Source organism: Perognathus longimembris, chromosome 1, assembly GCF_023159225.1.
Source record: "Perognathus longimembris pacificus isolate PPM17 chromosome 1, ASM2315922v1, whole genome shotgun sequence".
NCBI classification, from domain to species: domain Eukaryota; kingdom Metazoa; phylum Chordata; class Mammalia; order Rodentia; family Heteromyidae; genus Perognathus; species Perognathus longimembris.
In genome coordinates this window covers 75314250-75341017 of record NC_063161.1, presented here as the reverse complement: position 1 = coordinate 75341017, position 26768 = coordinate 75314250, and the positions used below count along the sequence as shown (strand labels likewise).

The 26768-nt window shown below is 43.8% G+C and overlaps 1 protein-coding gene across 2 annotated transcripts in view; it reads left to right on the top strand.

Annotated features, from left to right (window-relative positions):
• The window catches only part of Tpst1 (tyrosylprotein sulfotransferase 1), a 63065-nt gene extending 38459 nt beyond the window's left edge, over positions 1-24606 (top strand). The window contains exons 3-6 of one of the 2 annotated variants that reach the window (XM_048329575.1): positions 7059-7257; positions 19484-19534; positions 22897-22941; positions 24122-24606. In XM_048329575.1, the coding sequence (XP_048185532.1) occupies positions 7059-7257; positions 19484-19534; positions 22897-22914 (268 nt within the window). In that variant the 3' untranslated portion in view covers positions 22915-22941; positions 24122-24606. The remainder of the gene's footprint in view (positions 1-7058; positions 7258-19483; positions 19535-22896; positions 22942-24121) is intronic. The other variant, XM_048329584.1, reaches the window with a different exon arrangement.
• Positions 24607-26768: the final 2162 nt, after the last annotated feature.

Below are 26768 nucleotides of genomic sequence, written 5' to 3'. Positions count from 1 at the left end.
TTAATTTGCTTTTATTTTTGTGGTTTGGCTATGTTGGAGGCTTGGTCCTCAGTGTGGTAGTGGTAAGAGGCTGTGGGATGTTAAGAGGTGTGCTACTACAAGGTCTCTGGGTAACTGGGGCCTGCCCCAGAAGGATGAAGTTGATTGCCATGTAACCCCTCGCTTGGCTCTCACTGGAGGTGGTTGCAAAGGGGCATACCTGGCTACTCTGGGCTTTGCTGGTCTCCTGTCTGGTGATGTGATCGTCTCTCTCATGTGTCCCACTACAGTGATGCCGTCTACCACTGGTGCATGAGGCTCAGCTCAATGCTAGCTAGGCCCTTGGAACTCCAGAACTGCAAGCTATATAAGCCTTTTTTTCTTTATAAAGTTATCTAGCTTTCATTACTTTTTTTTTTTGCCAGTCCTGGAGCTTGAACTCAGGGCCTGAGCACTGTCCCTGGCTTCTTTTTGCTCAAGGCTAGTGCTCTGCCACTTGAGCCACAGCGCTACTTCCAGCTTTTTCTATATATGTGGTGCTGAGGAATTGAACCTGTGACTTCATGTATACGAGGCAAGCACTCTACCACTAGGCCATATTCCCAGCCCCTTCATTACTTTTTTTTTTTTTTTTTTTTTTTACAGTAACAAAGATACTTATGTTACCATTGCCACCTAGTAATCTTGTCTGTCTGAAGTACATGGCTTGCTACTTGCTACCTGCTGCTTGTTTTTGTCTGAATTGCAAACTAAGCATGGTTTAAACATGTTTTATATTAAAATATTTATTGTGAGCCAGGCACTGGTAGCTCTTTCCTATAATCCTAGCTACTCAAGAGGCTGAAACCTGAGGATGGTAGTTCAAAGGCAGACCAGTCAGGAAAGTCCATGAGACTCTTATCTCCAATAAAATACTTAGAAAAAGCTGGAAATTGTGGCTCAAGTGTCAGAGTGCTGGCTTTGAGCAAAAGAAACTCAGGGACAGTGTCTAAGTCCCGAGTTCAAGCCCAGGGCCAACAAACACAAATTATTGTATATGTATATAAGGTGTGCAACTTGGAGTTTTTGCTGCAAACATAAACAGAATTTCTGATTGCAGAAAATATTATATTTTATTTATTATTATTTGCTGCACATAAAACAGAATTTCTGATTACAGAAATTATTTCTGCAACCAAAAAAATTAAAACCAGGGCTGGGAATATGGCCTAGTGGCAAGAGTGATTGCTTCGTACACTTGAAGCCCTGGGTTCAATTACTCAGCACCACATATATAGAAAAATGGCCAGAAGTGGTGCTGTTTCTCAAGTGGCAGAGTTCTAGCCTTGAGCAAAAAGAAGCCAGGGACACTGCTCAGGCCCTGAGTCCAAGGCCCAGGACTGGCAAAAAAAAAAAAGATACAAAGAGTACTCAAAATCTACTCTCAGGGCTGGGAATATAACCTAGTGGGAAAGTGCTTATCTCGTGTACATGAAACCCTGGGTTCGCTTCCTCAGCACCAGATATATAGAAAAAGCCGGAAGTGGTGCTGTGGCTCAAGTGATAGAGTGCTAGCCTTGAGCAAAAAGAAACCAGGGACAATGTTCAGACCCTCAGTTCAAGCCCTAGGACTGGCAAAAAAAAAAAAAAAAATCTACTCTTAGCAAATTTTCTTTTTTTTAATTCCAATAAGTTGATCACCAAAATTCTGAAGGAAGCTCCAAGTTCCCCCATCTGGGACACTATCACCTATCCATACTAAGAAGAAAAGTTTCCTATATTTCCAAGTCTATTTCTAAGATTGAAACCCAAATGGATGCCTGATTAAGGTCAAATGGCTTCTTGTCCTGCTCACTCAGGGCTGGAAGATGAAATCCCAGTTTAATCAGCCCTTGGCCTCATTGGTCCTTGGAGAGTGTTTTCCTCAAAGCTGTGAACTTCAGCCAATAATTTGTTAATTTTACCTTTTGTGTTTCCTTCTCTCCCTGCCTTAGTAATGAGATGCACAGAAATGTTAATGTTATGTTGGATTTTCACTGAAATCATTTCTTAAACATCTGTCCCAAATTCTCTTCTTTTTAATTTAAATTTACTTCATTTTTATTGTAAAGATGATGTACAGAGGGATTACACTGTATTGCTTTTTTTTTTTTTTTGCCAGTCCTGGGGCTTGAACTCAGCACTGAGCTTCGTCTTGCTCAAGGCTAGCACCACTCAAGCCACAGCACCACTTCTGGCTTTTTCTGTATATGTGGTGCTGAGGAATTGAACCCAGGGCTTCAAGCATGCAAGGTAAGCACTCTTACCACTAAGCCACATTCTCAGCCCTTATATTGCAGATTTTCAGTATACAATAGGGTGCTATTATCTACAGTCCTCATAAATCTCTAGACTGGTCATCCTGGGTAAGGGCAAGCTTGTACCCTTTGATCTATCCCTCCCGATTTCCTCCATGCACTCCTGGAAATCACCATCTACTTACTGTTTCTGTGTGTGCAGCTTCCTCTGTGTCACTTATGAACTAGAGCTATGGAATGTTTTCCTGTAGAATGTGGCTTTATTTAAAAGTGCCTGCTGGGCTGGGAATGTGGCTTAGTGGTAGAGTGCTTGCCTAGTGTGCATGAAGCCCGGGATTCAAGTCCTCAGCATCACATAAGCAGAAAAAGCCAGAAGTGGTGCTATGGTTCAAGAGGTAGAGCAAAAGAAGCCAGAGGCAGTGCTCAGGCCCTGAGTCTAAGTCCAGGACTGGCCAAAAAAAAAAAAAAAAAAAAAAGTGCCTACATGGTCAGACCATGTTCTTATTAATGGCAGTATGTCTCTCTCTCTCTCTCTCTCTCTCTCTCTCTCTCTCTCTCTCTCTCTCTCTCTCTCTCTCTCTCTCTCTCGCCAGTCCTGGCCTTGGACTAGGAGTCTGAGCACTGTCCATGGCTTCTTTTTGCTCTACTTCTTGAGCCACAGTGCCACTTCTGGCTTCTGTATATGTGGTGCTGAGGAATCGAACCCAGGGCTTCATGTATGTGAGACAAGAACCCTACAACTAGGCCATATTCCTAGCCCAGTATCTCCCTTTTAAATTCAGAATAATATTCCCTTATATATGTATGTCACATTTTTTTGTTGTTGGTTGTTGGTCATGGGGCTTGAACTCTGGGCCTGGGCGCTGTCCCTGAGCTCTTCAGCTCAAGGCTAGTGCTCTTCTACTGGACCCACAGCGACACTTCCAGTTTTCTGGTAGTTAATTGGAGATAAGAGTCTTATGGACTTTCTTTTTTGTCCTGACTTTGAACCGTGATCCTCAGATCTCAGCCTCCTGAATAGCTAGGATTGCAGGTGTGAGCCACTGCTGCCTGGCTATGCCAGTTTTATTACCCATTCATACTAAGACTTTTGCAAGTATTTAAAAAATTGTAAAAAGCTTAAAAAGATATGTGTAACACATGCTGTGGATGCAGAGCCTAAATACTTGCTGTCTAGTCATCTACAGAAATGGTTGGCATATTCTCTAGCAGTTTCTTAAGAAAATTCCCATGGGAAAAATCTTTCTTGAGTTGTAATTTTGATAAAACAGCTGATCTGTATGTACCTTTTATCCTTGAAAGGTATTTTGGTAGATATAAAGTTCTTTCCTATGTCCTTGTCTTTTTTTGATGATGTTGGTTGTGGGGCTTGAACTCAGGGCCTGGATACTGTCTTTGAGCCTCTCTGTGCTCAAGGCTAGCACTCTACCACTTGAGCCACAGTGCCACTTCCAGTTTGGAGTGGTTAGTTAAGGATAAGAGCCTTATGGACTTTTCTGCCCTGGCTGTCTTCAATCCTCAATCCTGAGTTGCTATGTTTACAGGCATGAGCCACCAATGCCTGGCTTGTTTACTTTTCTATATGTTAAATAGATTGATCTTTATGTGTTTGCTTGTCCAGGGGCTTGAACAAGGGTCTGGGCATTGACCTTGAGCTTTTGTGCTCAAGGCTAGTGCTCAACCACTTGTACTACAGCTCAACTTCTGGCTTTTTTGGTAGTTAATTGAAGACGAGTTTAATTGACTTTCCTGCCAAGCTAGCTTTGAATCATGGTCTTCAGATCTCAGCCTCCTCCTATGTAGTTAGGATCACAGGTAGGAGCTACAAGCATCAAGCTGGATTATGAATGCTTCCTTTCTCTCATTGCTTTTTTGCAGGTGCATTCTACCCCTGATGTATTAGTCCAGAGGACTTGATTTCTTTCTTTCTTTCTTTCTTTCTTTTTTTTTTTTTTTTTTGCCAGTCCTGGGGTTTGAACTCAGGGCCTGAACACTGGCCCTGGCTTCTTTTTGTTCAAGGCTAGCACTCTACCACTCAAGCCACAGCGTCACTTCTGGCTTTTTTTCTGTATGTGTGGTGCTGAGGAATTGAACCCAGGGCTTCATGTATGCCAGGCAAGCACTCTTACCACTAGGCCATATTCCCAGCCCCGGCTTGTAGTAGTTGCTGTTTATAGTTCACATTTGTGGTCTGGCACATAGTCTGGCTAGTACTGAACTTGAAATGAGTGTCTTGGGTGGTTCTGCTCCCCTTAGTCATTCAGGGCTCTGACACAGACACTGTTTCTTGAGGTAAAGTGGCTGCCACTGTGAGTGCTGCAGAGGAAAAGGAACTGGGCCCTTATAGACACGCAGGTGCTTGCATTGCTATGTGTGGGCTGTGGGTTTGAAATACTCCAATCTGCCTGGCACTGTATTTTGACATTCCAGGGAACTAGTGGGCACCAGAATGGTAACAATTGCTAGTTCATATTCATGCCCTAGCGTATATTGAATGACTTGTTGGATAATTTCTGGAAAAACAATGTGGGGAGATCTAGTGTGCTTCATTTGCAGGACATAGTGGAGAAAATAAGATCATGCTATCTGAATCAGGCCTGTTTCCCTCTGGTAATTGTCCTTGTGAAGAAGAGTTAGAAGCTGTTCCGTAAAGTATCCGACTAGGGGCTGGGAATATGGCTTAGTGGTAGAGTGCTTGCCTAGCATGCATGAAGCCCTGGGTTCTATTCCTCAGCACTACATAAACAAAGAAAAGCCAGAAGTGGTGCTTAATAGTGGTAGAGTGCTAGCCTTGAGCAAGAAGAAGCCAGGGACAATGCTCAGGCCCTGAGTCAAAGCCCCAGGACTGGCAAAAAAATAAAATGAAGTATCAGACCAGACTTTTGGCTTTGCAAGCCATATTATTTCTGTTGCAGAGATTATTGTCATAGAGCAAAAGCAGCCACAGCCAGCACAGAAACAAACAGCTTGACTGTGTTGTTGTAACACTTTATTCACAGCTGATATAGTGGCACACACAGTAATCCCAGCCCTTGGAAGACCATGGCAGAAGGATCTTGAGTAAACTGTGGTTTATAGGTGGCTTGTTTCCCTCCAGTGTGTAATTATAAAATTTTGAACATACTCTAGAATTGAAAAACTCACTCTCAATAGCTAAGTCCTACAATTAACGTGTTGTTACATTTGCTTTCTCACGTATCTGTCTGTCTGTCCCTCCCTCTACTTGTCCATCATCCATCAGTCTATCTTCTCTTTGTGTGTGCATGTGCGTGCACGCATGTGCTGCAAGTCCTGGGATCAAACTCAGTGTCCCTGAGCTTCTGTGCTCAAGTCTTATATCCTTCTATTTGAACTACAGCTCCATTTTTGGCATTTTTTGGGGGTGGGGGAGAGGGCAGTTTATTGGAGATAAGAGTCTCACAAACTTTCCTACCTAGGCTAGCTTTGAACTGTAATCCATAGATCTCAACCTCTTGAGTAGTTAGGATTATAGGTGTAAGCTACTGGCACCTGGCCATCTTCTTTTTAAATATATGTCAAGTAAGTTGACTAGCAGTTTTTCTAAGCAGTCTTATAAGTCTTGTGGGTAGTGTTAAACCTTATTAGTTTCCTCATTTGCAATTGCTTACAATCCCAACAATTAAATATTTTAAAGTTATCAAAAAGAATTTGTTGGGGCTGGGGATATAGCCTAGTGGCAAGAGTGCCTGCCTCGGATACACGAGGCCCTAGGTTCGATTCCCCAGCACCACATATACAGAAAACGGCCAGAAGCGGCGCTGTGGCTCAAGTGGCAGAGTGCTAGCCTTGAGCGGGAAGAAGCCAGGGACAGTGCTCAGGCCCTGAGTCCAAGGCCCAGGACTGGCCAAAAAAAAAAAAAAAATTAAAAAAATTAAAAAGAATTTGTTGCATCTTTAATACTATTAAAAATAAACAACAACAAGAAACACCCTGACTGGTTGGTTTTTACTTATTTTCTTTACAAGTATTGTTTGACCCCATTTAAAAGCTGTTACACTTCACCTAAATGGAAGATTGCTGTATTTGTGGTTATTCTGTGATTCTCCCCATCCCTTCTTTCCTCTTATGTTCTCTCTTTCCCCCTCACTTCTCTCTTTTTCTCTATTTCTATCTTTATCTCTGCCTGCAGAACCATTGAGAGACTAATAAGGTTTGGTATTTAATTGACTTGTTGCATATATGTTACATAGCTGTAAAAGATTGTACAAAAAATGTAGAGCTAGCATTGCCAGACTTTGTACAGCTGCAGCCTTTACACACACCATTGTACAATTAATTTGTAAAGATTCACATGTAGCTCTTTATTGTAGTGGTGTGGGATTTTCATATCCACTGAATGCCATTTTTGTGTTTTTAAGTTATTTTCATGTTACAGAAGCTGATTTGTGGCTTTTGAGTTCATTTATCATTAGAATGTCTGAATTTTTATGTAATTTTTGTGGGTACCTTTCTAAATGCTAACAAGATTGATTGCCTCTGACATGTTTATAGAATGTGAGGTATCTTCTAGGTTGAAATAATTCCCAAGTTGGTGAATGTCATCTTCCCTGTACAGTCTTCCTTAGAGGAACACTACAGTGTATTTTTAGTATTTCCCTGCTGAGTGACCCAGCGGAAGCACAGCAGGGCTCTGGCACAGTGTTGGTGTGCCAGCAGACACAAGCATAATCCCTGTATAGAGTAGTGCCAAACTGATTATTTTATTGTGTAATTAGTTTAAAACCCAATAAACGGATTTTTAAAAAAAATAAAAAATTGGTAACTATTTCTTGGTGTTCTCAGAGTGGAGCGGTCCACAGATCAGGTCATCAAGCCCGTCAACGTGGGAGCGCTGTCCAAGTGGGTGGGGAAGATCCCCACCGATGTGCTACAAGATATGGCAGTGATCGCCCCCATGCTCGCCAAGCTTGGCTACGACCCATATGCCAACCCGCCCAACTACGGGAAACCAGACCCCAGGATCCTGGAGAACACCAGACGGGTGAGTGAGTGAGTGTGAGGTTCCCAGAGTGCCTGCTTAGCTCTCTCTCAGTCTGTCTCCTTTTCTAGGACCAGAAGATTATGTTAAATTAGAATAGCTGTGCTTGTAGAATGCTCCTTTTCCAAAGTCTGGATTGGAATAACTTGGCTCCTGCTAAGAGCTATAGGGTGCCAGTTTCTAGAAGTACAGCTCACTGTTGGGGCACACTGTTGGGAATTCGTGCCCACAGCTGCTTACCACACGTGTGTGAAAACACCAGAGTTACTAGTGACCGTCTTGGTTCTTCTTTCTTTAAATCTAATGCTTGCTTTGGTTAGATGAGCATCACCTCTTGGTCTGTGAAGGCCAGACATTAACTACCCGAGAAGAATGACTGAGCAGGTACAATACCACCCTTCATGGGAAGAATTGCTAGTAAAATGAAATTATAGTTTTTCTTCTAGTGCATTAAGCTGGCTAGTATCTCATGTTTGTAATTCTAGCTACTCAGGAGGCTGAGATCTGGGGATCATGGTTCAAAGCCAGCCTGGACAGGAAAGTCCTTGAGACTCTTATCTCCTATTAACCATCAGAAAACCATAAGTGGCATTGTGGCTCAAGTTGGTAGAGCACTAGCCTTGAGCAAAAGAGCCAAGGGACAGCACTCAGGCCCTGATTTCAAGCCCCACAGCCAAAAAAAAAAAAAGCTTCCAACTCAAAGAACTAATCCAAATATTTATTTGGATTACCAGCCAGGTCTCCTTTAAGTCAGATCTTATATATCCATATTCAAGTCTTCGTTTTGTTTCTGTTTACTTTTTTTTTTTTTTGCCAGTCCTGGGACTTGAACTCAGGGCCTGAGCACTGTCTCTGAGCTTCTTTTTGCTGAAAGCTAGTACTCTTCCACTTGAGCCACAGCACCACTTGCAGCTTTTTCTGTTTATGTGGTACTGAGGAATCAAACCCAGGGCTTCATGAATACTAGGCAAGCACTCGTACTAAGCCATGTTCCCAGCCCTGTTTACTTTTTTTTTTTTTTTTTTGCCAGTCCTGGGCCTTGGACTCAGGGCCTGAGCACTGCTCCTGGCTTCTTTTTGCTCAAGGCTAGCACTCTGCCACTTGAGCCACAGCGCCACTTCTGGCCATTTTCTGTATGTGTGGTGCTGGGGGAATCGAACCCAGGTCTTCATGTATATGAGGCAAGCGCTCTTGCCACTAGGCTATATCCCCAGTCCCTTTTTTTTTTTTTTTTTTAAAGCAGGATCTTCTTTCTTTGTAACACAGGCTAGCCTCAAACTTTCAATCCTCTCACTTCTATCTCCCAAGTGTGAGATTACAGGCATGTATATCATACCTAGTTTAAAACTTTTTTTTAAAATAAAATGAAAACAATGTTTTATTAGACTAGCTTAAAACTTTTTATTGTGGTAAGACTGTTAAATTTGCCATTTTTACAACTTTTTAAAATTTGCTAATTGTTATTATAAAGGTGATGTGCAGAGGACTTCTAGTTACATAGGTCAGGTTAAGAGTATATTTCTTGTACATTTCTTGTCACCTCCTCCCTTGCCTTTTGAACAATTTTTAAGTGTACAGTTTAGTGGAGTTAAGTACATTCACAGAGTTTTGTACCTTTACCCTCATGTATCACCATAATGTTTTCATGTTCCCAAGCAGAAACACTAGATGCACTATACCATCATCCTTTGCCCTAGCAGCTATAGTTCTTTCTGTTTTCTGTTGGTAGGGGTTTGTTTCTGTTTGGTTCTAGGGCTTCCTGGACACTGCCCCTTAGCTTTTTTTGGTCAGTAGTTGGACTTGAACTCAGGGCCTGGGCACTGTTCCTGAGCCCTGCTGCTCAATGTTAGTGCTCTAGTGCCTTGAGCCACAGCACGACTTCTGGTTTTCTGGTGGTTAACTGGAGGTAAGAGTCTCATGGACTTTCCTGCTAGGTTGGCTTTGAACTGTGATCCTCAGATTTCAGCCTCCTGAGTAGCTCTATTACAGGCATGTGGCTTGCCCCTTAGCTTTTTTACTCCACATTGTTGCTCTACCACTGAGCTATATAGCTCCACTTCTGTCTTCTGAGAGGCTAATTGTCGATAAGGGTTTTTCCTGCCCAGGCTGGCTGTGAACTATAACCCTCAGATCTCAGCCTTCTGAGTAGCTAGGATTATAGGTATGAGCCACTAGTGCTGGACTCTTTTTTTTTTTCTCTGAAATTATAGTTCAGACAGGACAGGGAGTTATTTGATTTCCAAGAGTGAAATAGTGTCAGGTTTCTCTGGTTCTTTGGTTGAGTAGCTGTCCCTCATTCCCATAGCCTTATAGTATGTCATCTCTTTATCTTTTTTTGATGCTTTTAATTGACAGGAACACTTATTTTGTGGTATTTATTCATACTTGTGTTTTCAGAGTGGAGAAATGTACAGAATAAGTAAGTCAAGCTTATCATTGTGGATGCTTCTGGGGCTTGAACTGGGGCCAGGGCACTGTCTCTGAGCTTTTTTTTTTTTTAAGCCAGTCTTGGGGCTTGAACTCAGGGCTTGAACACTCTCCCTGGCTTCTTTTTGCTCAAGGCTAGCACTCTACCACTTGAGCCACAGCACCGCTTCTGGCTTTTTCTATATATGTGGTGCTTAGGAATTTAAAGGCTTCATGTATGTGAGGCAAGCACTTTACGACTAGGCCATATTCCCAGTCCCTCTACCCCCTTCTTTTCCCTCAAGGCTATCACTCTGCTGCTTGAGCCATACCACCACTTTGTTTTTCTGGTAGTTCTTTGGAGTCTCAAGGACTTTCCTTCCATGGGCTAGCTTTGAACCATGATTCTCAGATCTCAGCCCCCTGAGTAACTAGAATTACAGGCATGAGCCACCAGTGCCTGGTCAGGATCTGATATATTTTTAAGGTTTCTGATAGCTGTTGATAAATTTAAAAATTACTTTTGAACTCTCAGCATATTGGACGTGATGTACTTTAGATTTCTGCTAACTTTAAAAAGGTTTCCTTCCATGTAGATTCTTTTAGGAATCTTATCCTTTCTTTTTCAGTTCATCATTAGTGCCACTATAAGAAAGCTGTCTGGCTAGGAATGTGGCATAGTAGTAGAGTGCTTGCCTTGCATTCATGAAGCCCTGGGTTCGATTCCTCAGTATCACATAAACCAAAAATGCTGGAAGTGGTACTGTGGCTCAAGTGGTAGAGTGCTAGCCTTGAGGAAGAGATGCTTAGGGACAGTGCTCAGGCCCCGAGTTCAAGCCCCAGGACTGGCAAAAAAAGAAAAGCTGTCTACTGTAAATGATCATATATGAAAGCAAATGTTTTATTTTTAAATCATTGTAATTTTTATGCTTTTCATATAAATATGTTTGTTATAAAAATGTAGTTCAAGCTGGGTGTTGGTGGCTACACTTATAATCCTAACTACTCAGGTGGCTGAGATCTCAGGATCTCGGTTTGAAGCCAGCCCAGGCAGGAAAATCCCCCTGAGACTCTTATCTCCAATAATCCCTCAAAAAAACTGGAAGCGGTGCTGTGGCTCAAGTGGTAGAGTGCTAGCCTGGAGCACAAAGAGGCTCAGGGACATGCCCAGGCCCTGAGTTCAAGCCCTACAACTGACTATGTGTGTGTATGTGTGTGTATATATATATGTGTGTGTGTGTGTGTGTGTGTGTGTATATGACTAGATATGTATGTATATATATATATATATACATTTATCATTGAAATTTGTTGAGATTGTTTTGGGGAGGGGACATGGAAAGTGATAGAGAAATATGAATAATAGAAATACATTGTATACACGTGTAGAAATATAACAATAAAATCTCCCTGTATAACCAATGTAAGTTAATAAGAATATTTAAGTTCATTATGGAACACTTTCACAACTGAAAGTGACCTGTCATGTTATTCCCAGATGATACCATTCTTAATGTTTTCATGTACTCCTCTTCTTCTCTGCCTTTTGTTAACCAAAAGTTACCACCTACCTTTGTACACACAATTTTGTAGCCAACCTTTGAGCATCTTCCTGTTGTGGACATGCTTTTATAAACATCATTCTTTTTGTTTTGCCAGTCCTGGGCCTTGGACTCAGGGCCTGAGCACTGTCCCTGGCTTCTCTTTGCTCAAGGCTAGCACTCTGCCACTTGAGCCACAGTGCCACTTTTGGCCATTTTCTATATATGTGGTGTTGGGGAATAGAACCCAGGGCTTCATGTATACAAGACAAACACTCTTGCCACTAGGCCATATTCCCAGCCCATAAACATCATTCTTTATGGTTATATGATTTGTCATCATAGGAATCATTTTAAATCCTCCCTGAAACACAGCAGTGAATTAACAGAAGATACTTCCCTACTGGCTCTTACGTAATTGTTACTGTTTTTCTCTTGTTATTACACTTTCTCTGACAAACTGTGTATTTTACACATCTGTATTAGGTTTTCATTGAGGTTACACTAACAAAAGAGTGGTTAAACCAAGGCAAAGTAGCTGACATTTTTCAAAATACAATTTTATTGCTATTAAAGAGTTGTACAGAGAGGTTCCAATTTCATAAGTCAGGTAATGAGTACAATTCTTCTTGGACAGTGTCACCCCTTCCTTAGCTTTCCCCCAGGAGCTAAGATTTTTTTAAGGTACTTGGTATATGTTCTTAATTTAAGAAGAAAAAAAAGAGTTTGAACTTCCAGCATAATAGAAGTATTTTATTTTTTTGATAATTTTAATTGATCTTATAGATTAATATGATTGAATATTTTCAGGGTTGGAGGTGTGGCTCAGTTGGTACAGCTCTTATGAGCAAAAGCATCAATTACTGAGTTCAAGTCCCAGTCTCAGACCAAAAAGTAATATTTTCTACCTATTAGTATGTGTGCATATATATTTGTTTATAAGGTACCTCTATGTTTCTAAAGAATTTCATATTAGCCAGACATGGGTGGCTCACGCCTGGAATCCTAACTACTCAGGAGGCTGAGACCTGAGGATCACAGTTTGAAGTCAACCTAAGTAAGAAAGTTTGTGAGACTCTTATCTCCAAAAACCTGGAAATGGGGCTGAGAACGTGGCTTAGTAGTAGAGTACTCCCCTAACATACATGAGGCCCTGGGTTTGATTCCTCAGTACCACATACACAGGCCCTGAGTTCAAGCCCCAGGACTGGCAAAAAGAAAAAGTAAAAGAAAAGCTGTCTACTGTAAATGATCATATATGAAAGCAAATGTTTTATTTTTAAATCATCTGTAATTTTTATGCTTTTCATATAAATGTTTGTTATAAAAATGTAGTTCAAGCTGGGTGCTGGTGGCTACACATAATAATCCTAGCTACTCAGGAGGCTGAGATCTCAGGATCACAGCTAGAGGTGGTGCTGTGGCTTAAGTGGTAGCATGCTAACCTTGAGCAAAAAGAAGCTCAGGGATAGTGCCCAGGCTCTGAGTTCAAGCCACCGAACTGGCCAAAAAAAAAAAAAAAAAAAAAAAAAAAAAAAGCTGGAAATGGAGGTGTGCCTCCAGTGGTAGAGTGCCTAGCCTTGAACAAAAAGCCTCAATGTCAGCACCCAGACTCTGAGTTCAAGCCCTACGACAAAACCAAACAAAAAAGTTTCATAGGTATTAAGGTCTTGTGAGGCATAGTTTGTTTAGGAGAAAGCAGACTTCCGTCTAGCACCTGGCTTCCACAGTCCCTGTGATCTTTAGAATTGGTAATTCGTAGCTTTCTCCTTTGCCCAGTACTGAAAGGGTTTTTGTACAAACCAAGATACATGTATAAATAATGTTTTGGGGTTTCCCAGAACAGTAGAGATTATAGTTTTCCTACATGCAATTTGGCTTGGCTGGGCTATTCTTGGCTTGCCTCAGTGCTAGGTTGGGAAGAATGCTGTGGTTGAATCCATGTGACTAAAGAATTTTTTTATACACATTTGTGGCTTTTAGAAGGATTTCAGATTACACACTCGGATGAAATATTTTCTTCTTTCCTTGTCTCTATCTCTAAAGTGACCATTTTGAGAAAGACAAGATAAAATATGAACCATAATTCTGTTTTCTGAGCCCTTGGGGAAAAAAAAAAAGCTGATGGTGGTCTTTGAAGTTCCTAGACCTCTTTCCACATGGGTCTATTTCAATCCCAGAACTTTACATCTTGCAAGCTGTTGCCTGTAATATACCCAGCATTGGTGAAGCTGCAAATAGTTCTTTGTCAGAGCTGGGCACACTATGGCTGGGAAAGTTGTTCCCTTATTTGTAAGGTGGGAATAGGAAGGGAAAAGAAAGCAAAATTTCGACAAACTACTGCATCTGAGTCTCTAGGCTTAAAAGTGCTGGTTTTTATACAATTAGGGGCAGTGATATCTGAGTCAGCAGATTTGAGGGTTGTGTTGCCCAATTCTAATTAGAATACCATGTGTTTCACATGGAAGTGGAATTCTAATAGTTCCTTACCCTTTCCCACCACAGACTCTAATCCCCAAAGTTTGGGGTTCCATTGCAGGCTCCTCCCCATCCTGAGGACCTTAACCTGCTCACACTTAGGAATGTTGTTGATGAGATGGTCTGATGAAACCTGCGGCTCTACCTCAGACAGGTACACAGAGCTTGACTTACCGTCTCCGTGGATCATGGACAAAGCCCACAGATGAAGGCCTTCTGTTGTATAACACCCCTGATTGCACTCCTCCACTCACTGGGCTTCTGTTGCAGCCTGTTTACTGATAGCCATAGCTGTGACTTCCTAGTGGTCTCTTTACTGAGTTCCCCATTGATTATTCCCAACTCTATGTATCTCCACCTGGTGCTTCAAGTAACCTTAAATTCAGTGTCCCAAACAAAACTTGTTATCTAAGCTTGTTCTGAGAGGCAGATGCTAACGGGTATTGTTCAATGAACTGAGCATGAATCTAGAGTGGATGGGGGGATGAGGCTGTGGTCATCAATACTTTCAGGCAGGATCTGTGAGCAACAGATGAGTCAGAGTACAAAAGCCAAGCCAAGGGCTGGGAATGTGGCTTAGTGGTAGAGTGCTTGTCTAGCATGTATGAGGCCCTGGGTGTGATTCCTCAGTACCACATACACAGAAAAAGCTGGAAGTGGTGCTGTGGCTCAAGTGGTAGAGTGCTAGCCCTGAGCAAAAGAAGCTCAGGGACAGTGCCTAGGCCCTGAGATCAAGCCCCAGGACTATCAGAAAACAACAACAAATAGAGTGCAAAGACCAGCTTGGTAAGTGTGAAGCATGAGGATGGGCTGTAGCTCAGGGGTAGAGCTCTTACATAGCATGTGTGAACTCCTGGGTTCCATCACCATCCCCTCAAAAATATAAATCTACGGGCTGAGAATATGACTTAGTGGTAGAGTGCTTGTCTCACATACATGAAGCCCTGGGTTCGATTCCTCAGCACCACATATACAGAAAAAAAAGTCAGAAGTGGCACTGTGGCTCAAGTGGTAGAGTGCTAGCCTTGAGCAAAAAGAAGCCAGGGACAATGCTCAGCCCCTGAGCTCAAGGCCCAGGACTGGCAAATATCTATATCTATCTCTGTCTGTCTGTCTGTCTGTCTGTCTATCTATCTATCTATCTATCTATCTATCTATCTATCTATCTATCTATCTGTACAAACTCAAAAGAGTAAGCCGAAAAGCAGATCCAGATCTGAATGGAGTGTATAGTTGAAAATCTGAGTAGAACATACTGAAAGAGAAAATTGTAGTCAAATGGAAAGGCAGGTACTAGGGGCAGAGCCCACATGGCAGATAAGAAGACATTTGGAATAAGTGAGAAAGAGCTGATTAGATGCTCTGAGCTCATAGGAGAGAGCTGCAGCGCTTGAAGTAAAATGGTTGTTTGCATCACAGGTAGAGTGTGGAAGGTACACTATGTTTTCAGTTTCCATACTTCGGGTTTATACCCATGCCTTGAGTATTTTTTTTTTTTTTTTTTTTTTTTTTTTTTTGCCAGTCCTGGGCCTTGGACTCAGGGCCTGAGCACTGTCCCTGGCTTCTTCCCACTCAAGGCTAGCACTCTGCCACTTGAGCCACAGCGCCGCTTCTGGCCGTTTTCTGTATATGTGGTGCTGGGGAATCGAACCTAGGGCCTCGTGTATCCGAGGCAGGCACTCTTGCCGCTAGGCTATATCCCCAGCCCGAGTATTTTTTTTTTAACCTCCATTCCTAGCACTCTACTCGCTCACCATCTTCATGCCTGCAGATGACATGGAGGAGTTCTGTAGTAGCTCCACTCTTGGATTTCCCAGATTGTCATCTTCTTTCCAATATTTTGAAACTAGTTACCTTTGTTTTTTCTTTTGTTTGTTTTTTGGTTGTGAGGCTTGAACTCAGGGACTGGGCACTGACCCTGAGCTCTTTTACTCAAGGCTAGCACTCCACTGTTTTGAGCCACAGCTCCATTTCCAGTTTTTCAGTGGTTAATTGGAGATAAGAGTCTTAAGGACTTTCCTGCCTGGGCTGGCTTTGAACTGTGATACTCGGATCTCAGCCTCCTGAGTCCCTAGGATTACAGGCACAAGCCACCCGCACCCAGCTAGCCATCTTTTTTGTTTTTAATTAAATTTTATTGACAAGGTGATGTGCAGAGGGGGTACAGTTACATAATAAGGTAGTGAGTACATTTCTTGTCATATTTGTTACACCCTTCCTCATTTTTCTTTCCCTTCCGTAGTTCAGGTAAGCACATATACAAAATCCAGTGTACCAAAATCATGTACAATAACCACCTGGGGTACGCCAAAGGAAATTCACCTAGAACATTAAATATAACGACAACAATAGAATCCTCCCGTGTCCTTCTTTTGGAGTTCTTTTTGCTTATCCTCATCTTATATAATCATGTGTACATCAGCTAGCCATCTTTTGATAGTCTTTCTGAAGTGAGGCGATCTCTCACTGTGGGTTTGATTCGCTTTTACTGATGTTGAACCTTTTTGCAAGTCATTGTTGGTCATTTGCATGTCCTGAGTGATGTCTCTTTAAGACTAGTGCCTAGACAACTTTTTTCCTCAGGAAACTATAGTCTTGCTACTACTCTCTTTTATTTACATTGCTTTCTGAAGTAGGAAGAACTTTGTAGTTTATACTTGGTCTACAGTCTCAATTTAATTCACATTCTGCCCAACTGTCCCCAATAGTCCTTCTACTGGAACATTTCTTTTTATTAAGAACATTTTTGGCGTAGAATATCATGCTTCTAAGCTGATTAGTATGTTTTTCTTCTTGATACAAGCAGTATGAACATTTGGCACATTGTTTCTACATTGGACAAGGCCGTTGGATTTTTCCAAGAACCCAGTCTGAGATGTTCACAGCTGCCAAAATATTTTAAGTCAAATGAAAATATGTAAACATGCATGTTATCAACTGTTCTGCAACATTTGTGTTTAGAGATAATGAGATTCTACTGGACCACAAAAGCCCAGAGGGATTGAAGGATGTGATAATGTGGGATTCCTTCCTCTATTATCATATCTGGCAGTGATTGAGTGTTCTCTCTTCATGTGAAACTATCATAATTCCTCAAGGGGCAGTGCTCATTACCTTATTAAAAGTAATGAATTGTATTACTAAATAAACAAGAGCAGACCAAACATGTACGAACAATGAAAGTCTGTCAGGAATTAGGAATTATAATGAATCAAATTCTACTCAGAATTATGATTAGCCCAATTCTATACATGTGACTGTAATTGAGAGGAAGGAATGAATAATTATATTGGAGCTTTCAGTGTCTTTGCAGAAAGTAGGGGAAGGATATGAATTTACAGTGTATTTTGAACTTCCAACCTTTGGTTGAATCTTTAGAGTTAAAAAATATGTGGGCTAGGAATGTGGCTTAGTGGTAGAGTGCTTGTCTAGCTCGCATGAAGCCCTGGGTTTGATTCCTCAGCACCACATAAACAGAAAAAGCCAGAAGTGGTGCTGTGGCTCAAATGGTAGAGTGCTAGCCTTGAGCAAAAAAAAAAAAAAAAAGCCAGGGACAGTGCTCAGGCCCTGAGTGCCAAGCCCCAGGACCGACAAAAAAAAAAAAAAGTACAGACCTGGGGCTGTAGCTTAGTGGTAGAGTACTTCCCTAACCTGCACACAGCCCTGGATTTAGTCCCCAGGAACACACACACACACACACACACACACACACACACACACACACACACACGCGCGCGTGCGCGCGAAAAATGCATATGTACTCTAAAGAACGCTGTGAGCAAAGGCAACCCCTTAAAGTCTACAATGACAGTATGGTGTTTGGTATATAGCCTAGGCCTCAATATAGGAAGGACCATGGAAGCTGGTGGGTAAGCCAACATCATAGCTTGACTCCTTTCCTTCCTCCATCCCAGATAGTCCTTCCCTTCCCTTTCCTTGCATTATACTAGAAACATCTAGAAGACTCTGAGCATGATGTCACACATCTGTCATCCTACACAAAGGGGAGTACAGGTAGGATCACAGTCCAGACCAGTCCAGGCTTGCATCAAGACCCTATCTTGAAACTAACCAGCTGGGGCTGGGAATGTGGCTTAATGGTAGAGTGCTTGCCTAGCATGCATGAATTCCTCAGTACCACATAAACAGAAAAGCTGGAAGTGGCTCTGTAGCTGAAGTGATAAGAGTGTTAGCCATGAGCAAAAAAAGCTCAGGGATAGTGTCCAGGCCCTGAGTTGAAGCCCTGGGACTAGGGAAAAAAAAGGGAAGGAAGGGGCTGGGAATATGGCCTAGTGGCAGGAGTGCTTGCCTCATATACATGAGGCCCTGGGTTCGATTCCCCAGCACCACATATATAGAAAATGGCTAGAAGTGGCGCTGTGGCTCAAGTGGCAGAGTGCTAGCCTTGAGCAAAAAGAAGCCAGGGACAGTGCTCAGGCCCTGAGTCCAAGGGCCAGGACTGGCAAAAATAAATAAATAAATAAATAAATTTTTTAAAAAGGAAGGAAGAAAAGAAAGGAAAAGAAAAAAGAACCATCTGGGTACCAGTGGCTCATGCCTGTAATCCTAGGTACTCAGGAGGCTGAGTCACAGTTCAAAGCCAGCCAGGGTAAGAAGTCCATGAGACTCTTCATCTCCAATAAAGTACTCAGAAAAACCTGGAAGTGATGCTATGGTTCAAGTGGTAGAGTGCTAGCCTTGAGCCAAAGAAACTCAGGTATAGCGCCTAGCCCCAGGACGGGCAAAACAAAAACAACAACAACAACAAAACAAACAAACAAAAAACCAGACAATAATCAGTGCATGAAGGAACTGTCAGTGGCTGGAGTGCAGAGCACCTGCATAGCAGAAGAAACCAGACAGCTCCTTCAGCACTTTGCTTGGAAGTGTCTATAGGTGGACCATGTAGGTTCCCCTAGGTACAACTTTGATGGAACTTTTTTTTTTTTCCAGTTCTCAGGCTTGAACTCAGGGCCCTGGGCACTGTCCCCAAGCTTCTTTTTGCTAAAGGTTAGCACTCTATTGGAGCCACAGTGCCACTTTTGGCTTTTTCTGTTTATGTGGTGCTGAGGAATTGAACCCAGGGCTTCATGCATGCAAGGCAATCACTCTACCACTAAGCCACATTCCCAGCCCCTGATGGGACTCTTTCACCATCCAAAATATAATTCATTTTGGGGCAGCTTTGTCTTTTCCTACAGTTCTCTTGAAGTCCTAGCTCCCAACCTGGTCCATTAGAATACTCTGCCCACATTTTAGGTATTTGTCATATTCTTCCATTCAGGACAAAACTCCAATCAACCACCAAAAATCCAGAAGTGGCAGTTTGGCTCAAGTGGTAGAGAACATCATTCTTAAGTGAAAAAGCTAAGGGAGAGTGCCAAGGCCCAGTATTCATACACACACGCACGCGCGCGCACACACACACACACATACACGGCAAAAATCAGCTAATATTCAAATCATTTTGGTAATCAGACATAAGCAGAGGAAATAAAGTTAGGTTATATAGAGGGTTCTAATGTTAGAGAATTCAAAATGTAACCAGGAGCTTTTTCCAGATTGCATGGGTTCTGTAAGATTGCTTGAGAAACGCAGCTTTGGGCTGGCCTTCTCTCAGGAGAATGTCTGGGTCAGCCTGGCCTGGAGGCTCACTTGGCCACAGGACACAGGAGCAGACTGCCCTCTGTCCAGCCAGACTCCAAGGGAAGACCTCAGAGAACAATCGCCCCCACCTCCCACTGTCCTGAACTGGTGACCGCATACCTGCTTCCTTCCACTCACACCTGCTTTGCTTTTTCCAGGTCTATAAAGGAGAGTTTCAGCTACCTGATTTTCTTAAGGAAAAACCCCAGGTACTGTATATGAAATCTGCTGCTTCCTCTTGTTTTGTAAGAGATGGGCTTCCAGCAAAGCAATTTTTTTAAAGAGATAAGGCCATTTAAAAGATAAAACAGAAATAGAAAAAAGATGATGATAGGTGTTGGTGGGACAAAGGTTGGCGCCTACTATTCACTGTCTTGATAATTTAGCAGTCCTCATTTCAGAGAGCGAGGCAGGTGGTCCACTGATAACTGAGTGGCCATTGCTGGGCTTTGCTCACAAGTCACACGGGACTTCACATGCAAGTGTTCCTTTGTGTTTCCTTCCAGCCTCCTGATGACCTACTTTGCAATAAAATGTATGGCCACCCTCTGTGCTCTTCTACATATTTTGGGTGTGTGTGCCAGTCATGGGGCTTGAACTCAGGGTCTGGGCACTGTCACTGAGATCTTTTGCTCAAGGCTAGCACTCTACCACTTGAGCCACAGCTCCACTTGTGGTTGTTGAGTGGTAAATTGGAGGTAAGAGTTTCACAGGGACTTTCCTGCCCAGGTTGGTTTCAAACTGCAACTCTCAGATCTCTGCCTCCTAAGTACCTAAGATTACAGGCACGAGCCACTGGTGCTTAGCCCTTCTACATTCTTGTCCTTGGCCCTTTGGTGCTTATCTGGAGGCTAGGAGATGTGTAAATACGTTTTGTACCAGTGGTAAGAGGTCCTTGAAGCTTGTAATGTTTACTCTTCTAAAAGTTAATCCCACACTAGGAATGTAGCTAAGTGGTAGAGTGCTTGCCTTGCATGCATGAAGCCCTGAGTTTGATTCCTCAGTACCACATAAACAGAAAAAGGCTAAAGTGGTGCTGTAGCTCTAGCCTTGAGCAAAAGAAGCTCAGGGACAGCACCCAGGCCCAGTTCAAGCCCCAGGACTGGCAAAAACAAAACAAAAACAGTTAATCTGGCCAGGCACTGGTGACCTGTGACCTGGAGGCTGAGATCTGACAGCTCAAAGCTAGCCTAGGCAGAAAAGCCCATGAGATTCTTACCTCTGATTAGCCACCAAAAAACTGGAAATAGAAGTGTGGTGCAAATGGTAGAGTGCTAGCTTTGAGCAAAAATCTAAAGGTCATTGCCCAGATGCTGAGTTCAAGCCCTGGTGTGCGCACATACAAGCGTACATACACACACACATACACACACACCCATACCAATTCAGAATTATATCTGAAATTCACCCATTGCACCCAGTGTTGATGAGCTGCCTTCTTTAGGAGAAGCTATGGCCCACCCAGAGAAGAAGGCTTTTCCAAGCTGATCACTGGTGAAATGATTGCCATCAGCAGTTGATAAACATTACTTGGAGAACTTATAAGGCATATTCTTTCTAGGATAGACTTAGGATTCATTCCTTCATCCATTTCATTCATTCAAATGTTTTCAAGTGAGAAAGTAGATCTTCAGGAGTTAGAGGAAAAAGAATTCCCCCCCCCCCCCAGGAGCTCCTGATCTGTATGATAGAGATTGATCGACCCTTAGGAATAGGAGGGTGTAGGGCCCCTGTCTGTTACTCACTCAGGCTGTGGAAGCCAGAGCCAGAGAATAAGCCCAGAGTTTGGACTAAGGAACATCAGACCCTAAGGCTTGTGTGCTTAGGTCTGAAGGAGTTAAATACAGGGAAATTGAGGCTAAACCCAAAGGCTTCAGGGCTTGTCAGAGATGCCAGTCATTTTTAGAAAGAATGTAGACTGTGAAAGACAGGACAGTGATATTCCACAAGAGGGAAAGTGCCTTCACCACCTAGTGAGAAGATTCTTACACTAAAAATGGGTAGTTTTCCACAGTAGAATTGAGAATATTTACTTGTTAAAAATCATAAAGAGCCAGACACCAGTGGCTCACTCCTGTAATCCTAGCTACTTGGGAGGCTGAGATTAGAGGATCATGGCTGGAAGCCAGCCAGGCCATGAGACTCTAATCTCCAATTAACCACCAAAAACTGGAAGTGGACCTGTGGCTCTATTGGTAGAGTATTAGTCTTGTGCACAAAAGCTCAGGAGAGCACCCAGGCTCTGAGCTCAAGCCCAAGGACTGGCACCCAAAAAAATTTTTTTAAGTCATAAAGACTAGAGAAGTAGGGGCTGGGAATGTGGCTTAGCAGTAGAGTGCTTGCCTAGCATGCATGAGGCCCTGGGTTCAATTCCTCAGCACCACATAAACAGAAAAGGCCAGAAGTGATGCTGTGGCTCAAGTGGTAGAGTGCTAGCCTTGAGCAAAAGGAAGCTAGTGACAGTGCTCAGGCCCTGAGTTTCAAGCCTCAGGACTGGCAAAATAAAAAAATAAAAGACTAGAAAAGTAAACCTTACATTTGAGAAAACATTTTAACAAAAGACTTACCTATAGAATATAGACAAATCACTAAGGAAATGATGATCTGAAATTAGAAGTCTTCACAGGCTCTTTGCAACTCTTTACTGTGGTTAGCTTTTAACATCCCCCGCCCTCATCCATGCACACATTTAGAAAAAGTTCTGTGAAGAAAGGCGGTGGTGGGCTGGGAATGTAGCTTAGTGGCAAAGGGCTTGCCTATCATGCATGAAGCCCTAGGTTTGATTCCTCAGTACAACATAAACAGGAAAGGCTGGCAGTGGTGCTGTGGCTCAAGTGGTAAAGTGCTAGCTTTGAGCAAAGAAGCTCAGGGACAGTGTTCAGGCCCTGAGTTCAAGCCCAGGACAGGAAGGGAAGGGAAAGGGAAAGGGAAAGGGAAAGGGAAAGGGAAAAGGAAAGGGAAAGGGAAAGGAGGAAGATGGTGGAACTCAGAACTGAAAACTCTAGACTGTTGTGGACATGTGGACCTGCACATATAGCTTTACTATAAAGGTGATAGATCAGGACCAGCCAAAGAAGAGGCACCAAGGTCTGGGGAGAGGGGTCTCTGGGCACATGACCACTGTGCCCTTTCCCCATGGAATCAGGCAGTCCACCCTTCTAGACATCTGTGGGTTCACTAGCTAGGAAGTGCCCCTGAGCTTCAGCACTCAAGTTTCTCCTGGAGGCTTAACCATGTAACCCAGCAATCAGGCTGGGTCAAAGCCCTGGCTCTGTGATCTTCCAGGTGACCTGTCCTCATCCGGAGCCACCTCAATTGTTTGCATACTCAGGTATGACCCAGGGGCTCTTGTGTGACCAGGACCATTACTCAGGAAATGTCAAAGGGTTTAGTGTCCCTCCTTGGAACCAAGGGAAAAGGCTGCTGTCCTTTATTCTACAAAGGTTTCAGGCTGGGGTCACTTGCAAGTCTGAATAGGGCTTGCCAGCGGGCCTGATGTGTTAGTGAGAACTGTCACTTCTCATGTTGACAGCTTCAAGGACTTTACAACTTCTTTTGCTTCCTCCAACAGACAGAGCAAGTGGAGTAGCTGGCTGGGGCCTCTTTCACTCCTGAGGTAAGGCTTGGTGGATGCCAGGACATAGCTGGTTTGAGTGAAGTGGTCATGGGTGCCTTTAATTGTTTGGGGCTTGAAAAGTTTTTCTAAAAATCTCATAGTTTTGCTTGCTGAGTTTTATTTTATGTACCTACCACATATAGGGTGCACACTCCATGCCAGGCATAAATACAAAGCAATATGTGTGATGTATAAAATGTACCATATGACAGCTAATTTCATTCGGTTCTCACAGCACTTGGCACTTGGCACAAGGGTCCTATTTTTATTATTCCTGTAGTATTGGGTGAGAAAACTGAAGCTGAATAACTTGAGTGAGGTTTTTACACCTTGCTGCCTTCATGGGGTCTAAACATGAGCAGCATTGGCACTGCTGTGTCATGTCAGAGTCATGATGTCACGGAGCTAATCATGCTGCTAGGCCTTGGGGGCCTAGCTAATCATGCTGCTAGCCCTTGGGGGCCTTGCAAAATGTGGAGCCATGGCCCTGCCTTCACTAGCCTGCACAGGGAGTGGGCTTCCTAAAGCGTGGTGTGTGTCCACTGCACTCAGGCTACCGGCTGCTCCTCCGTGCCATTTCTTCCTTCTGGGCCTGTTGAGGCCCATGGTAGCCGCTGCAGTGAAATGGAGCTGGGAGAAGCTGGGGACAGCAGAGCAGCTCCCATGATCCTGGCAGTTCTTCAAGGAACCTCAGAATCCACCTTTTTAATTTTTTTGGTCGGTCATGGGGCTTGAACTCTGGGCCTAGGAAGTGTCCCTGAGCTCTACCACTTAAACCACAGCACCGCTTTAGGTTTTCTGATGGTTAATTGGAGACAAGGGTGTCATGGACTTGCCTGCCTGGGCTGGCTTTGAACCACAATCCTCAGATCTCAACCTCTTGAGTAGCTAGGATTACAAGTGTGAGCCACCTGGGCCCAGCTGGCACCCATTATTTAGTGCCTTGACCTCAATGTGGGATGCAGGTCCACTCTGCAGCTCTGCGCCACTGCTGCCCGAAATGTGGCCTGCAGCACCCAGGGCATTCCAGGCCCAGGGCCAGCTCGCACTTGGTGTCACTCCAGGCACCCACCCTCCAGCCTGCCTGGCTGTCCAGCACCTTCCAGGGAAAGCGGCCATGATGCAGACCAAGCAGGCTACACAACCCCCGTAGAAACGGTAATCTTTCTGTCTGCCCTAGGAGACACTGCTGCCTTTGAGTGGAAGAGAGCTTTCCAGTGCCTGCGACCTCTCAGGAGCACCGTGCCTGTGCAAGGGCGTCATGCGTGCGGGTGGAGTCGTCCGCATACCTGGCTCCAAGTGACCTGATTCCTGCTCCCAGTGATCTCAGCCCCCGGCTGAGGAGCTGGTAGACACCCGCCATCGTTGTTGGCCCTGTCCTCATCTTCCTCCACACTCCAGACCTGCTTCCCGGGAGGCTTAAAAGCGGCATTCCGTGAGCAGAGCTGGCTGTGTCCTTTGGAATAGGTTGTCTGTACGTGTCCCAGTGTTTTGTAGAACACGTGTGCCTGTTTTAAGTGTACTGATGTGGATACTATTAAGTACCTTAATTATTTAAACAATTCATTGTATTGTTTCTGAAAAGTTGGGAGATGACAGTATACATTTACAACTCAATGACTTTTGTATTTTATTTTTCAAAATAAAAGCTTTAAATGTGAAGCACTGGCAGCTCATGCTTGCTTGGGTCTCAGTTTCATAGCAGCACAAGGCCTGACAGAGGTTGAGTTCCTGCGTCCCCTCCCACTCACCCCCCCATCCCCCGCCAGAGTCATTTCTGTAATGTGTTCTGCAAGGACCTGCTTCTGCCGGTTCAGACCCCTCCTCTCTCATGCTGGCATGCTGCAGTTTGCGGATGGGAAGCCACTGCTCCAGCTGTTCTCCAGGAGGTACAATGGGCCCATTGGGTGGGTGGGTGCCCCATGCCTGTGCCTGGCACTCATCAAGGGCATTTCACCTTGTACTTTTACCTGCACCTCCCCTAGTCACACCAGGTCAGTAATGGCTACCCTGTCACTCAGCTGGAAACCTCAGGGTCAAACTTGGCTTCTCCCTTTTCTCCCCTTTCCCACTCATGTTCAACATCTTTGATCCTGTCTTCAGACATTATTTGAATCCATCCACTTCCCTCTAGTGCCTCTGCCCCTCACCAATCCAAGACATCACCGCCTGTCACCTCTGCATAGTGTCCTCTCCATTCCAACTAATGCCCCCCAGCCCACAAGAACAGCCCAGATCCAGCGAGCCTGGCCCAGCTCCTGTGGGCTGTTCTGCATGTTGGCCTCTCCCCGTGAAGTCTTCCTGGCACTCGTTGCTTGGTAGCTGCCCCCTCATGCTCTAGTCTTGTAGTTCTTCCTCAGAGTGGTCTTCCCTGGCCTCTTACCCTGCCTCCACTTACCATGCCCTAGCTTCTAGACTCTCATTGTTGACTCCTACCTGTAAGACAGATGCTGTGTTCTTTGCTGTCTGTCTTTGAGCCTCTGGCCCCTAGCAAAGTGGCACTTGGTGAGTGATGAATCCTCCTAGCAGCCTCCCAGTGTTCCAAATGCTATATCACTTTTGGCATTTTATAAAGATGAAGTGTGGGCTGGGAATGTGGCTTAGTGATAAGAGTACTTGCCTAGCATGCATGAAGCCCTGGGTTTGATTCCTCAGTACCACATACACAGAAAAAAGGCAGAAGTGGTTCTGTGGCTCCAGCCTTGAGTACAAAGAGGCCCAGAGACAGAGCCTAGGCCCTGAGTTCAAGGCCCAGGACCTGCAGAAAATACATACATACATACATACATACGAAGTATTTGGATTCAGTGGAATCAAGGGCAAGTTCTGTTGACCAAATTTAAGAAGCATCAACTGAGTTGAGCTGAGTGTTATGGTGCACACCTGTAACTGCATCACTTAGGAAGCAGAAGCAGGAGAATCATGAGTTCCAGGCCATCCTGGACCATATAAGGAGGGTCTGTCTTAAGATACCAAGGGCTGGGGTGTAGTTCAGCGGTATAGCACTTGCCTGGCAAGCATAAGGCTATGGATTCAATCCCAAGCTTTGGGAGGGAGCAGGGACCAGCTGACTGGTGTAACTACCACCTTCCTCGCAACAACCATCTTTACACAAGTGTGGAAGTCATCATGATGGTGGAGTGATGATTTTTTAAGTACCACTCTTGAACATAGTAATTGGGGGGTATAATGGTGCATGCAAAAAAATGTAGGTACACCAGCTGCCCTTAGCTAGACTTTGTGAACTTGGTGTTAAGCAAGAATAATAGACATAAAACTCCTATTTCAAGCACTGTCTAGTAACGTATACAGCATTACTGACTCAAAGCTAGCTGGTTGATGATGAAGAGGGCTAGGCAAGATTCCTCCACTTCCTTCTTGTACTGGGGTTTGAACTCAGGGTTTTGCACTTGCTTGGCTTACTTGATCAACTTCCAATCTACCACTTGAATCAATCCAGCTTTGTGCTGGAGGTGTGGTTATTTTGGAGCTGGAGTTTTTTGTTGTTGGTGTCATGGGGCTTGAACTCAGGACACTGTCCTTGAGCTCTTTTGCTCAAGGTTCATGCTCTACCACATTGAGTCACAGCTCCACTTCCAATTTTCTGGTGGTTAATTGGAGATAAGATTTTTCTGCCCAGGCTAGATTTAGACTCCAGCCTTCTGAATAGCTAGGATTATAGGTATGAACCACCAGGGTCCAGCTGAGCTGCCTAGAATAGAGCTGATCTAGAAGAGATTTTCAAATCTCAGCCTCCTGAATAGCTTAGGATTAGACGTGAACCACCAGCACCCAGTAATCTTTTTTTTTTTTTTCCTGTGCCACTC